This window comes from Chionomys nivalis, chromosome 25 (assembly GCF_950005125.1).
Source record: "Chionomys nivalis chromosome 25, mChiNiv1.1, whole genome shotgun sequence".
Lineage (NCBI taxonomy): Eukaryota > Metazoa > Chordata > Mammalia > Rodentia > Cricetidae > Chionomys > Chionomys nivalis.
This window is the reverse complement of record NC_080110.1, coordinates 28,118,746-28,133,188: the sequence shown is the minus strand read 5'-3', so window position 1 is coordinate 28,133,188 and position 14,443 is coordinate 28,118,746. Positions and strand designations below refer to the sequence as shown.

General features: G+C 42.1%; 2 protein-coding genes across 3 annotated transcripts in view; one reads left to right on the top strand and one right to left on the bottom strand.

The window, feature by feature from the left end:
• The window catches only part of Sarnp (SAP domain containing ribonucleoprotein), a 59,921-nt gene that overhangs the window by 4,520 nt on the left and 40,958 nt on the right, over window positions 1–14,443 (top strand). For both annotated transcript variants that reach the window (XM_057757606.1, XM_057757607.1), the window contains exons 2-4: window positions 4,386–4,485; window positions 9,401–9,447; window positions 12,660–12,727. In XM_057757606.1, coding sequence (XP_057613589.1) covers window positions 4,386–4,485; window positions 9,401–9,447; window positions 12,660–12,727 — 215 coding nt within the window. The remainder of the gene's footprint in view (window positions 1–4,385; window positions 4,486–9,400; window positions 9,448–12,659; window positions 12,728–14,443) is intronic.
• LOC130866294 (peroxiredoxin-1-like) lies at window positions 11,216–12,100 on the bottom strand. Its single transcript, XM_057757608.1, has one exon. The coding sequence runs from the start codon at window positions 12,068–12,070 to the stop codon at window positions 11,471–11,473; it is 600 nt and encodes a 199-aa protein (XP_057613591.1). The 5' UTR covers window positions 12,071–12,100; the 3' UTR covers window positions 11,216–11,470.

The window sequence follows — 14,443 nt, the reverse complement described above, 5'->3', positions numbered from 1 at the left end:
CTTCTCTATATAGTGAGAGTTCCAAGACAGCGAAGGCTATATAGAGAGACTCGGTCTCAATAAAAGAGACCATTTTTTAAAAACAAGACTTTTTTTTTTAAATAAAATAAGAACAGAAAATCAAAAGAAACAAAAAAACCAGGGTCAAGCCAGGCAGTGGTGGTTCATACCTTTAGTCCTAGCCTTCAGGAGGCAGGAGTTGTAATAGCTATTCCCTTATAGTCAGAGGCAGGTGGAATTTCTATGAGTTCACGGTCAGCCTGGTCTACAGAGTGAGTTCCAGGACAGGCAGGGCTACACAGAGAAACCCTGCCTTGAAAAGACAACAAAATACCAGAGTTGCTATGTAGCCTAGGCTGGATCGGGACTCTGTTGTTTAGGCTGGCTTTGAACTCATGGTCTGCCTGCCTCTACCTATGAGTGCTAGGATTATAAGCATGAGCTACTACACTTGGTTTACTACTTTAGATTTTCACTTTTCATAATTGTTTTATAAAATTGGTTCTGGTATTCCCATTTTAAAGATAAGAAAACTGAGGCACAGAAACTATAAATTACTTTTCAGTAATACATCGGTGTAGGTGTGGTAAAGGTAGAATTTAAACCTAGCTTGTTTTTAGTGTGGAGCTCAAGACTGAGCTCCATCTCTCCAGCCCTCAACTAGTTTTTATGTTATTGGAGAGTTGATTCTTTGTTTGTTTGGTTTGGTTTGTTTTTTGGTTTTTTGAGACAGGGTTTCTTTGTAGCTTTGGAGCTTGTCCTGGAACTAGCTCTTATAGACCAGGCTGGCCTCGAACTCACAGAGATCCACCTGCCTCTGCCTCCCGAGTGCTGGGATTAAAGATGTGCACCACCACTCCCTGGCAAGAGTTGATTCTTAAATAGAAGATTTCACATATATACCTACTTTTTTTTTTTGGGGGGGGGGGGTTTCAAGACAGGGTTTCTCTGTGGTTTTGGAGCCTGTCCTGGAACTAGCTCTTGTAGACCAGGCTGGTCTCGAACTCACAGAGACTCGCCTGCCTCTGCCTCTCAAGTGCTGGGATTAAAGGTGTGCGCCACCACCGCCCGCCTATACCTACTTATTTTTATTTTTTGAAATAGGGTCTCATAGCTCAGGCTTATCTTAGGCTCATTATCTAGCAAGGATGCCTTGGTCTTTTCTGATTCTTCAGCTTCTATCCTCTGAGTCCTGGGATTACAGACATGTATGTGCCATCTCCTCCAGCTCATGCATAGCAGGTAGTCACTTCTGCTGAGTTATACTCCTCTTTTTAAATTTAAAAATATTTCTTTTAGTTTTTGAGATTTTAATATAATCACATCATTTACCCCCTCCTTTACCTCTCTCCAGACTCTTCCATATACCCCCTTTTTCAAATTCATGGCCTCTTTTTCGTTAATTGTTGTTACATGCATATGTCTTTCTCTCTACATAAACACACCTAAATACATAAGTACAACCTGCTCCGTCTGTATAATATTCCTTATTTGTGTGTTTTTGGGGTTGTTATGCTCGTCTCTGGGGAAGACTGTTCTCCCACTCTCAGAACTCCTTAGTTGCCAGTAGTTCTTTGTGAGCTGTTGAGGGTCCTGGACTTGCCCCTCCCTCCGTGTTAGTGTGTTTGTTGTCTTTGTTCAGCTCTTGTTAGGCAGTCATGTTGAGACTTTAATAGTGCAGCTCCTGACATTCCTAGGAGACATAACAGCACGACAAACTTTTAAAAATTGTTTTTTAATTAGTGTCTGTGTATGAGCATTGTGCATGTGATTCAGGTGACCAGAGGGGTCCAAGGAGGAAAGAAGAGGTTGTTAAATTCCCTGTAGCAGGAGTTACAGACAATTTTGAGACTTCTGACGTGGGTGTCTTCTCTCCTAGTTCTGTTAGATACCCATCAGTATTCCTTCTGTAGTCTGTAAGGTTGGTAAGTATACATTTTTACTGATTGAAAAAGTGTGTGTCTGGTAGAAATGGAGACAGTTTGTTAAGAAAAAGGGAGACTCGTCTGACAATGGAATGGGGGAGAGGACTGGGATAGTCCACAGCTCAAAAACCCTGAATCCCCAGTTCGTGACCCCTTATAAATCACTTCTGTAGGAGGTACCCGCTCCTACATTTGTATGTTATGTACATTTCTCAGGCATGCTCTGTTCCTTACAAGATAATCCTGATGAGCTAGGATTTCCAGTCTTTTTGCCATCTGGCATCTTTCATATGTTAATATTTAAAATTTTTTTATTAGCATATATTGCTTATAAATGAAAAAATGAGTTTCATATGGTATCTTTGTACATGTACATAATGTATTTTGATCATATTTAGGTACCCCCACCTTCTCTTGCCCTCTTCTCATTCCTACTAACCTTCTTTCTCCTCCCAACTAGTCCCCCTTTTACTTATTATTATTATTTATTTTTATGTATACAGTATTCTCAGTATTCTGCCTGCAAGCCAGAAGAGGGCACAGATCTCATTATAGATGGTTGTGAGCCACCATGTGGTTGCTGGGAATTGAACTCAGGACCTTTGGAAAAGCAGGCGGTACTCTTAACCACTGAGCCATCTCTCCAGCCCCCCCCCCCTTTACTTATGTAGTTGGTTTTTTTTTTTTTTCCTATGATCCAGTGAGTTTTCATTATGGCAGGGGCACTTACTGTTGGTTACACCACTGAAGAAATCCCCCATAGGCCATTAACTGTAAACCCTCAGAGAGGATCCCCAGAATGCCCTTGCTCTTGCATGGCAAGGAGTTGATGTGGTCTAATTTTGTGCAGCTCTGTCATGGGAAATCATAGCTGCTGTGTGATTTAAAATGTGTAATAGGACTGTGGTATATATAGCTCTAGAGGTAGAGTAATTGCTCATCCTGCATAAGGTTCTGGACTTGATGTACAACATAGGAACAGCACAGTAAAAACCTAAATACTATAGACTATGGGAGGGTGTTGAATTTCTTTTTGTGGTGATATATTTAACTAAAGGTGAGGTCGTTTAGTTAGTTCATTGTTGATATTAAGCCAGCTGAACTTCTAATTCTGAAGTGATTATTTTTATAGATGCATATATGGTATATGTAATAGCACTTTTGGGATAATAGGTGTTTATTAGTCAATTTTCTACCATTATGGCAAAATACCCGAGGTTGTACTTTCCTTATTTCCCAATCTTGGAAACTGAAAGCCCCAGCAGCATAATGTTGCTCTGGTAACAGCCTTGTAGTAGATGACATAGTGGTCACAGCAATTTTGAGGAACTGAAAGCCAGAGGTGAGAGTTTAGGGCAGGGTCCCATGTAATGAATCCAAGCTGACCTGGGTTGGTGTTGAGCTCCTGGTCTCTCTGCCTCCACATCCTGATTACAGGCCCATACCAGGCCACTCTTACTCTTTTACATGAACTCATTGTGTGGAATTAGCCTAAAGAACTGTATTAATTTCTTCCTAGGATGAAGTTCCCAGTAAGCTCCACATTTGGGGGGGGGGTAGGGTGGATGTTTTTGTGGCCTTAAAATCTTGGTCCTGCTCCCACCTCACAGTTGGTAGGATTACTATGGTGTGCCACTTGATCAAGCTGCTCTACCTTTTTTTGTTTGTTGTTTGGTTTTTCGAAACAGGGTTTCTCTGTGGTTTTGGATCCACCTGGAACTAGCTCTGTAGACCAGGCTGGTCTCAAACTCACAGAGATCCTCCTGCCTCTGCCTCCCAAGTGCTGGGATTAAAGATGTGCACTACTACTGCCTGGCAAAAATGTCTTTTCAGTTTAATTTTTTTATATTTATTTTATGTATAATGGTGATCCATCTGCAGCACCGTGCATGTCAGAAGAAGGTATCAAATCCCATTATAAATGACTATGAGCTACTATGTGGTTGCTGGGAACTGAGCTCATGACCTCTGGAAGAGCTGCCAATGCTCTTAACTGCTGAACCATCTTTTTAGCTCATGTTCTACTTTTTAATAGTCCCAGCACAACTACACTCAGGACCAAGCTTCTGACACAGAAACTGTGTGGGAAGACCTGCTACTACCATACTGTAAAACCATAGCTGGATGGTAGGGAGAATCTGCCATTAGGACACTGGATTTTCTGATTGAAGATAAATTTCCCCTCCCTCCATGTTGCTGATAGAGTAATCTTTTAGAACTCTCTCCCCTTAATTATTAAGAAAACAATTGTTCAAATAGATGACAATTTTATTTTAGTATGTGTGTGTGTGTTTTCCCAGTGTTGTTGAAGGGAAAGTAAGCTACCTTTGTGGATTTAGAATCTTGGTTAGGGATAGTGCTTGCAATTGGGAGCTGACCTTCATCATCATCTTCTTCTCTTTGTGAGAACCATCTCTTTTCATTCATAGGAGTTAAACAAGTTGTTTGTTTTTTTCCCAGCTTGCTGAACTAAAGCAAGAATGTCTTGCTCGTGGTTTAGAGACCAAGGGAATAAAACAAGATCTTATCAATCGGCTGCAGGCGTATCTTGAAGAACATGGTGAGCACTTTGTGGAGGGAACATGATGTGGGTAAAGCAGTAAGTGTCAAGTTCTGACACTGAAAAAATTTCTTCCTTTCTTAGGTCTAAATTAACAACATCAAGAAAACTTTTAGAGATGGCCATGGTGGCTCATGCCTCTAATCCTTGCACTTGGGAGGCAGAGGCAGGAAGATTGCCTCAAATTCAAGGCTAATCTGATTTACAAAGTAAAAGTCTATCTCAAAAAAAAAAAATCAACAACAAAAAATACTATTGGGCTGATTTGGATGTGGTAGTACATGTAATTCAGTACCCACTAGACTGAGGCCTGAAAATCAGGAGTTTGAGGCCAGCCTAGGTCATCCAGAGCTACATAGCGAAGCCCTGTCTCAACAAAACGAAACTGTGTGTGTGAATTAAAGTATTTTTGTTTTATACTAAAGTGATAAGAACTTGTCATGTTACCTATTTGGCTGTGATTATTTTAGCATGTTATTTAAAAATCAGCCTGTGAAAGGGAATGGAAAGGTGGCTCAGTGATTTAGTGTTCCTTGCTCTTGCAGAGGACTTGGGTTCAATTCCAAGCACCCATATGGTGGCCTGCAACCATTAGTAACTCCAGTTCCAGGAGAATCTGGTGCATATGATGTATATTCATAACATGCAGGCAAAATACTCATAAAATAAGTAATATTTTAAAAATTAGCCAGTCCTGTAAGCTAAGCTGCTTGAGAGGCTAAGGCAAGAGAATCAAAGTTTGAGGCACAATTAAAGAACTTGGTGAGACCATACCTTAAGAAAGCACACACACACTCAAAATGCTATTATTAGTTAAGAGTTTGAAGGCTTTAATTTATCTTGTGCAAAAGTTCACTAAATATGTTTGCACAGTTACTGTTTACATAGCCAAGTGTTTATCTTTTGCAGTATCAAAGACAAGCGTCTGGTCCCTTGAAATCCTTAAACTAGGTAATCCCTGGTTCCTCCTAGACCTCATGTCCCCCAATTCTACCTTGAAAATAAATAACCCCACCTCGCGTAAGGTGCATATCATCATCCCATTTTGTACACTTCTTTTATGATTTTTATTTATTCTCTTTTATTTCCAGTCCTCATTTCGTTTCCTTTCAATACTTTTAGACACCCATTCTTATGTATTTGATATATTCAAGATACATTTAGGGGCTGGAAAGATGGCTCAGTAGATAAGAGCATTTGCTGTGCCAGCATGAGGCTCTGGATTTGAATCCCAACACCCATGTAAAAAGCTGGATTTAGTCTTAACAAGCCTATGGGTGCTGTGGGTGGTGAAGACAGGAGGATTCGTTAGGCTGCTGCCACCAGACTAGCTCCAGGTTCAATGAGCTATCCCATCTCAAAGGAATAAGGTAGAAAGTAGTCGAGCAGAACACCTTATGGGGCCTCCATATCTGCTCTTGTACACATGCATCACATATATGCTCATACAAACACACAGAATCAGCATACAAAATAGGTTGCTTAATATAATATTTTAATTTCTATCATTGGTAATGAGCTCATAACCTTTATGTCTCACTTTTTCTCTAATTTTATTTTTTTGAGGGTTGTATGTATGGAGGATCTGGGTAGATGATGTAGTGGGTAAGGGCTCTTGCTGCGTAAGCATGTGGACCCGAGTTTGGTTTCCTGGTACCCAAGTGGGAGTTGTGTTGTAGTTTAAAAAGTGACACGTGAGAGAAAGATGCAGTGTGACAGAGCTCACCTGGAGGGAAAGGGAATGGAGAAAGGGGGAAGAAGGGGGAGACTCTGGGTGCAGGAGCTGCAGAAGAGAAGAGAGAGGCGAGGCAAGGGGGCAGGTGGGAGAGAGGGAGAATAGAGAATAGAGAGAAGTAGGCAGAGTTTCACCTTTTAAAAGGATGGAGTAACTGCCTGTCATGTGTGCAGGGGTGACGCACTCTGCCAGGTTCCCCAAAGTGCAGGGCCAGATGTACCTGGATGTTAACATTCCTCCCTTTTTATTTATTAAAAAAAGGTGGGACTGAGTGGTGGCGGTGCACACCTTTAATCCCAGCACTTGGGAGACAGAGTCAGGGATCCCTGTGAGTTCGAGGCCAGCCTGGTCTATAGAGTGAGTTCCAGGACAGGCACCAAAGCTACACAGAGAAACCCTGTCTGGGAGGAGGAGGGACCCACAAACGAAACAAAACAAAAAAACCCAAAAACAAAAGATGAGAAGTTAGGCATGGTAGGTTAGGGAAATGAGAGCTCTGAGTTCTTGAGACTGCTTCCTGCTATTTGTGATCGAAATCTTGGCGAGAGGGGACCGTCTCACCACTGTCCAGGCTCCATGGAACTGTCCAGTGCCTTTTAGACTTGGTGAAGTGCTGACAGAAGAGAGGACAAGGTTAAGTGTAGGGAAAACAATTTTCTTAGGTTCTGGTAATTGAGGGGTACACATCTGACCTGTTTGAGGTAAATCCAAGTCAACTTCCTGGAACATACAAGAATTCTTTGGATTTGTGAAAAGGTAAGTTTTTGTTTTTGTTTTTTCGAGACAGGGTTTCTCTGTGGAGCCTGTCCTGGAACTAGCTCTGTAGACCAGGCTGATCTTGAATTCACAGAGATCCACCTGCCTCTACTTCCCGAGTGCTGGGATTAAAGGCGTGTGCCACCACCGCCCGGCTTGAAAAGGTAAGTTTTAAGCACATTAGAAATGGCAGTGTACACACACCTGAAATGATTTGGGTTGGAAGCATTGACACTCTTCCCTTTTTTTTTTTTTTTTTCTAATATTTATTTATTATGTATACAATATTCTGTCTACATGTGTGTCTGCAGGCCAGAAGAGGGCACCAGACCTCATTACAGATGGTTGTGAGCCACCATGTGGTTGCCGGGAATTGAACTCAGGACCTTTCGAAGAGCAGGCAATGCTCTTACTCTCTGAGCCATCTCTCCAGCCCCCACTCTTCCTTCTATACAGAAAACTGTGACATGTTTTTAGCACAATAAAAAGCACATTTTAAGTCTATAGTGTTAGACAACACCAAAGGGAATTTAAAACCCCGATCTTGTAGTTATGATCATATAGTGAGTGATAATATGATGTTAAGTATTTTGCCAGAGCTAGATTAAGCTTATCAGAATTCCATCAGTTAATGGGTTAAGTCTATGACTTTTGGAATCTTAAAATAACAGTAACACAGCGAGAGACATCTGGCAATTGCTTCATTTTTTAAATGTCTCAAAGCACTTTCTCCTTATCAGTTAAGCTTATCTTTACATAAGTAAACCTTAAAGCACCTGTTCCCTTCCCTTCATCATGGCATCACCTTAACACTCAGGAGACACAAGTGGTTGATTACCGAAGGCAGTCGTGGTACCTCTGAGGTGCTGCTGGTTCTCACCATCCGAACATGTTTGGTAGGTAGTCTGGCGCCTCCAGCTCTGTGGCCAACAAACAACTGGTAGTCCTGCAGCAACTAGCTCATTGATTTGGTTAGAGGTTTTGATATGTTATTGGGAATATATAGAAAGGGAATTGATGAAGCAAACTAATTAGTGTAAACAGAAGGCAGAGCAGCCTGGGGAGGGGGGAGTCGTGAAGGAAAGCATGTGGGGTTCCCAGTCCAGCATGGATTCTCCTGAAATTGGAGACAGGGCACTTAACCACAGTGTCCTCTGAAACTTAAGGGAACAGGGTCTTGTTGGAATTGCCTATCTCTGCCTCCTAAGTGCTGGGATTAAAGGTGTGTGCCACCACCCCCTGGCTAATTTGTTGGTCTTAATATACTTTTTTCCATGAAAAAGTTTAAATGTCTCTGTTTAGACTGTCTTCACTCCTGATTCTGGTGCCCCCCCCACACACAAGTGCTCAAATTACAGGCATGGGGCTACCTTGTTGGTTTTAAACAAATATCTTTGTCATTGATGTTTTGTTTTTTCCCTTTGGTGTTCTTTAGTAGTGTGTAATTTGAAAATAATTTTTTCACCTATTTTGGTTGTGTGTGCATGAACACGCACGCGTGTGTTCAAGGAATCCAGTAAAAGGTGTCAGATTCCTTGGTGCTGAGATTGCAGGTAGTGTGAGTTGCCTGATTGAGGTGCTGTGATCTAATTAGCAATAAGTACTCTGAACTTCTGAGTCACCTCTCAGTATCACTCACTGTGTTTGCTTGCTTAAATTTTAAAGAACTCCTTCCCCACTAAGTCCCTGGTGTTTTGATTGTGAGCAACTAATGACCAAGGCATCTTTCAACCTTCTATCACTGTCAGAGATACTTTTCTGTATTATTCTGTAACACATTCTTCATTTATGTGCCTGTCCCTCGCTCTCCCTCTCACTAACTCACTAGAGGTCAGCCGTGAGAATTGCTGTTAGGAGCCATCCTCCTTGTCATTTTAGTCAGCCTCTGGCTCTGCCTGGCTACCAAGGTCTGGCATTACAAGGATCTACCACCACATGCTTGACATTTTTAAGTGGGTTCTGGGACTTGGACTGAGTTATCTTTACACCATGCATACACACACATACACACACCTTTTTTGTTGCTTATTTGAGACAGGGTGTTATATAACCTAAGTTGGCCTCTGTTACTGAGAATGACTTTGAATTTACTGATTATTTGCCTCTATCTCCCAAATGCTGGGATTAGAGGGCATGTACCACCGTACTCTGTCCAATTAGTTTTAAAATTAATATTATAGTGTGACTTAATTACAACCCAATTGCTTTTAGTTATTCAGTTCAGATGGAATGCAATTTTATACTAACTTTAGATAGAGATCTGGTTTTATCTTCTCTAAATGTGACTTATAAGGATTGGTTTTGCCATCATTGTTGAATATAATTTTGGGAAAGCAAAGAGGTTGTAATTTTACTCTTATCACAGTGATCAAGATGGTTTTATAGCAAACTTGACCTGAATGTTTTAACTTTAATGTTCTTTAGCTGAAGAGGAGGCAAATGAAGAAGATGTACTGGGAGATGAGACTGAGGTGAGTTGATAATGTGACGCTGCTTTGGTTAAATGTGTATTATCAGTCCTTTGAGCTCTTAGGTGCCTAAGAGGAATCAAAGACTAGTTTATTTTGGAATTCTTATGTTGTCTTTTGATGGATATTCCTTTATTTTTTCTAATAATTAATTAATGTTTTTGAGCTAGGGTCTCAGCCCAGGCTGGCCTCAGATTCACTATGTAGCCAAGGATAACCTGAGCTTCTGTTCTTCCTTTTTTTACATTTCTTTTTGCTTCTCTCTCTGCTTTTCTTTTTCCTTCCCTCCCCTCTCCTTTCCTCCCTTTCATTCCTTCTTTCCTCCCCTCTTCTCCCCTCCCCTCCTCTCCCCTTCCCTTCCTTCCCTTCTTTTATATACCAGCCACAGTTTCTGTTCCCTCCTTTCTTCCTGTTCCCTCTGCCCACCTTCCTCCTCCCTTCAGAAAGGGGCAGGTGTCCTGTGGGAGTCAACAAAGCATGGCACATCACGTTGAGGCAGGACTAAACTCCTTCCCCTGCATCAAGACTGGACAAGGCATCCCAGCATGGGGAATAGGTTACAAAAAGCCAGCTCATGCACCAGAGACAGGTCGTGATCCCACTGCTAGGGGCCCCACAACCAGACCGAGCTACGCAACTGTCACCCACATGTAGAGGGCCTAGGTTGGTCCCATGTAGGCTTCCTGAGTCCGTGAACTCCCACTAGCTCAGGTCAGCTGTCACTGTGGGTTCCCTTGACTACCTTGCTTTTCAACTTTTTCTCCCTCTTTTCAACTGGACTCCCGGAGCTCAGCCCAGTGCTTGGCTATGGATCTCTGCATCTTTAATTTTTGTTCTTTCTATGCCTGTTTCTTGAGCACTACCATGCTCAGTTTATCTTTTTTTAAAAATATTTATTTATTATGTATACAATATTCTAGCTCTGTGTATGCCTGCAGGCCAGAAGAGGGCACCAGACCTCATTACAGATGGTTGTGAGCCACCATGTGGTTGCTGGGAATTGAACTCAGGACCTTTGGAAGAGCAGGCAATGCTCTTAACCTCTGAGCCATCTCTCCAGCCCCAGTTTATCTTTTAAAAGTGGATATTTTTTTTTTGTTGTTGTTGTTGGGGTTTTTTGTTTGTTTGTTTGCTTTTTTGCATTTTGAGACAGGGTTTCTCTGTATAGCCTTGGCTGTCCTGGAACTAGCTTTGTATACCAGACTGACCTTGAACTCACAGAGCTCTGCCTCTTGAGTGCTGGGATTAAAGGTGTATGTTACCATTGCCTGACTTAAAGTTAATTATTATTATTACTATTTTGTTGTTTCTTTGAGACAGGGTCTAACTATGTTGCCCTGGCTGTCCTGTAACTCACTACTGTAGACCAGGCTGGCCTTGAACTCATAGAGATCTGCCTGCCTCTGCCTCCCAAGTGCTGGGATAAAGGTGTGCACCTCTATGTCCAACTGTTCTTGTTTTTAATTAAAAAACAAATTATGTGTGTAAGCATGTAGAAAGGACAACTTTTCTGGAATTAGTTCTCTCTTCCATCTTGTTTGAGGCAGGATTTTCTCTTACTGCCTTTACCGAGGTGTGTAAGTTAGCTAACCCTTAAGCTCCCAGATACTTCTCTTGTTTCAGCCATCCATCTTGCTGCAGAATTGATTCCTGGATTGAGGAAGGATTGAACTCAGGATTTCGAGCTGGTACTACCAGAGTCTCACCTGCTGCCCAGCCATCTTGCTGGCCCTAATGGGGACTCTGTTTAAAACTTTTTTTTTTTTTTTTTTTGAAGCTCCCCAAGTCCTCAAGTTTAATAGATACTACAAAAAGAGCAGGCTGATTTCTGCAACAAGTGTATCATATGGTCTCCCCACAACACAGCTCAGGCCATTCCCAACTGTGGAAGAAAGGCCACCCCACCCCAGCACTGTAGGAAAGGCATGTCTTGGATGACACCAAGTGTTGTTTTTAAGCATGAATAGAGTACAAGAGATTTTCTTCTGGCTGCCCGATGGAGCCTGGCAGAAAAATGGTCCAGTGCTCACTTCTGCTTAGAGAAATATTCTTTGCTCTTTTGGACATCAGGCTTGATGGTATCACTGCCAGGTTTCCAGCCGGCTGGGCACACTTCACCATGTTTGTCAGTGAACTGGAAGGCCTGAACTAGTCTCAGAGTCTCATCCACAGAGCGGCCAACAGGAAGATCATTTACAGTGATCTGTCGAAGGATACCTTTATCATCAATAATAAAGAGGCCCCTGAAAGAGATACCTTCATCAGCCTTTAAAACTCCATAATCCTGAGCAATACTGCGCTTGGGATCTGATACCAAAGGAATGTTCATAGGTCCCAATCCTCCTTGTTTCTTGGGTGTATTAACCCATGCCAGACGACAGAAGTGAGAATCCACAGAAGCTCCAATCACTTGGCAGTTCAGTTTCTTAAATTCTTCTGCCCTATCACTGAAAGCAATGATCTCAGTGGGGCACACAAAAGTAAAATCCAGAGGGTAAAAGAAGAATACGACATATTTTCCTTTGTAATCACTTAGGCTGATATCTTTGAATTGGCCATCTGGCATAACAGCCATGGCTTTGAAGTTGGGGGCAGGATGGCCAATTTTTGCATTTCCTGAAGACATCTTGCTATCAGCAGGGCCAAGTCACGGGTCTCAGAGCTAAAACTTTTTTTGAAGATTTTATTTTTATTGTGTGGGTATGTGATGTGCACATGGATGCAGAGGCCTCAGCTCCTCTGGAGCTGGAATCAAAGGCAGTTATGAGCTTCCTGAAATAGGTGCTGGGAATCAAATTCGGGTCCTTTGGAAGAGCAATATACTTCTTTTTTTTTTTTTTTTTTTTTGAGGCAGGGTTTCTCTGTTTAAAAGCCTCGACTGTCCTGGAAGTCTTTTTGTAGACCAGGCTGGCCTCAAACTCACAGAGATCCACCTGCCTCTGCCTCCCAAGTGTTGGGATTAAAGGCGTGAGCTGCCACCACCACAGACCTAATATTCTCTCTTAAAACACTTAGTCATCTCTCCTTATGGATCTCCCCCCATCCCCGCCCCCTCCAGTAGCCCTGGGGTTTTCTGTGTAGACCAGGCTGGCTTCAAACTCAGAGATCTGGCTGCCTCTGCCTCCCAAGTGCTGGGATCAAAAGTGTGCACCATCACCCCCTCACTCTTAGTGGATATTGATTTATTTTAACCATGTTGTTTCATTTGGTTTTAGGAAGAAGAACCAAAGCCCATAGAACTGCCTGTTAAAGAGGAAGAACCTCCAGAAAAAACTGTTGATGTGTAATTATTCCTTTTTAATCTATCTATCTATCTATCTATCTATCTATCTATCTATCTATCTATCTATCTATCTATCTATCTATCTTTTTTTCTTTTCTTTCTTTTCCCAAGAGATAGGGTTTCTCTGTGTACCTTTGGCTGTCCTGGAACTCACAGAGATCCAAGTGCCACCACAGCTAGCCAACCCCTTTTAATAATCTAAATAAGAGTGGATAGTTCTATTTTTGGTGTGCTAGTGTATACTATATAAATGGAAGATGATGTCAGGTGTCTTCCCATCCAAGTACTAACCAGGCCCGACCCTGCTTAGCTTCCGAGATCAGATGAGATCGGGCGCGTTCAGGGTGGTATGGCCGTAGACCAGGTGTCTTCCTTAATTACTCTCCATCTTAGTGTCGTGTCCCGTCCGTGTGTCCGTCGTCCCCCGTCTCTCCCCCCACCCCCCACCCCACGTAGGGTCTCACTGTGTAGCCCTGGCTATCCTGGAGCTCATTATGTAGGCTAGGCTGACCTTTGAACTCAGAGATCTTCCTTCCTCTGCCTCCTGAGTTTCAGGGATTAAAGGTGTGTGCCCAACTCCACCTAGTTTTTGAGATCTGGTCTCTTACTGGCATGGAATACACCCATTTGAGCAGAGCGATTTGTTAGTAAGTCCCAAGGGTCTCTTGTCTCCACCTTCTAGTGCTGAGCTCTTAGGCACCAGCTCAACACCTGTCTTTTTCACAGGGAGACTGTAACTTGAACTTAGTCCTTCCAGCTTGTATGGCAAGCATTTACCAACTAAACACCTAACCTTCCAGATACTGCTTTAAAAAATACTGGTTTAAAGTTTCACTCTGTTTCCTTGTTACATATTCCCCCTGACCTTTTCGTTTCTGATAAGGTCAGGCATTTTTAGAAAGGTTTGCCTGCTTTAGGTATATTTCCAGTGAAGAAAATGAGTTTTTCTCTATGCTATGTATTAGGTAATTAGAACTGGGTTAACTTCAGTGCAGGCACCGTTCAGTTCTCTTAGCCTTTGTTCTTTTGTGAGGCACCATAATAGATTATTTGATTAGAATCAGTGATTCCCTGTGCAGTATAAATTTTTATAAAACCTTTTACCACCAGCCTCTGCCTCCAGAGTGCTGGGATTAAAGGCATGCTCTTCCATGGACAGTCCTGCAAACCCTTATTTATAGAATTTTATACTTTTACAGAAAACTTTTTACTTCTGTAGAAAAGTATGAAACTGTGTATAAGGACTTTTGTAAGAGGGAGAAATTGGCAGAAGCTGTAGCTCATGTAAGTTTACCTCTGATTTATGATTTACAGTAGAGGAATAGAAGACAAAATACTGGAGTAGAAAGTAGGGTTTTTTTTTTTTTTAAATATTTATTTATTCATTATGTATACAGTATTCTGTCTGTGTGTATGCCTGCTGGCCAGAAGAGGCCACCAGACCTCTTTACAGATCTTTGTGAGCCACCATGTGGTTGCTGGGAATTGAACTCAGGACCTTTGGAAGAGCAGGCATTGCTCTTAACCTCTGAGCCATCTCTCCAGCCCCCTAGAAAGTAGGTTTTGATTTGTTTAACTTATCCTACAAGGCTAGTCATAAACATTTATTGGGGCTCCTTTTACAAATTTTTAGCCATTTTGCACTTTGGGACATTAGACATGTGGAGCCCTCCTACCATTTCTGTTCTTCAAAGTGGTGTCATCATCAGTTTTGAG

Coding starts and splice junctions, on each gene's coding strand:
- LOC130866294 (XM_057757608.1), bottom strand. CDS start 12,070: ATGTCTTCAGGAAATGCAAAAATTGGCCATCCTGCCCCCAACTTCAAA.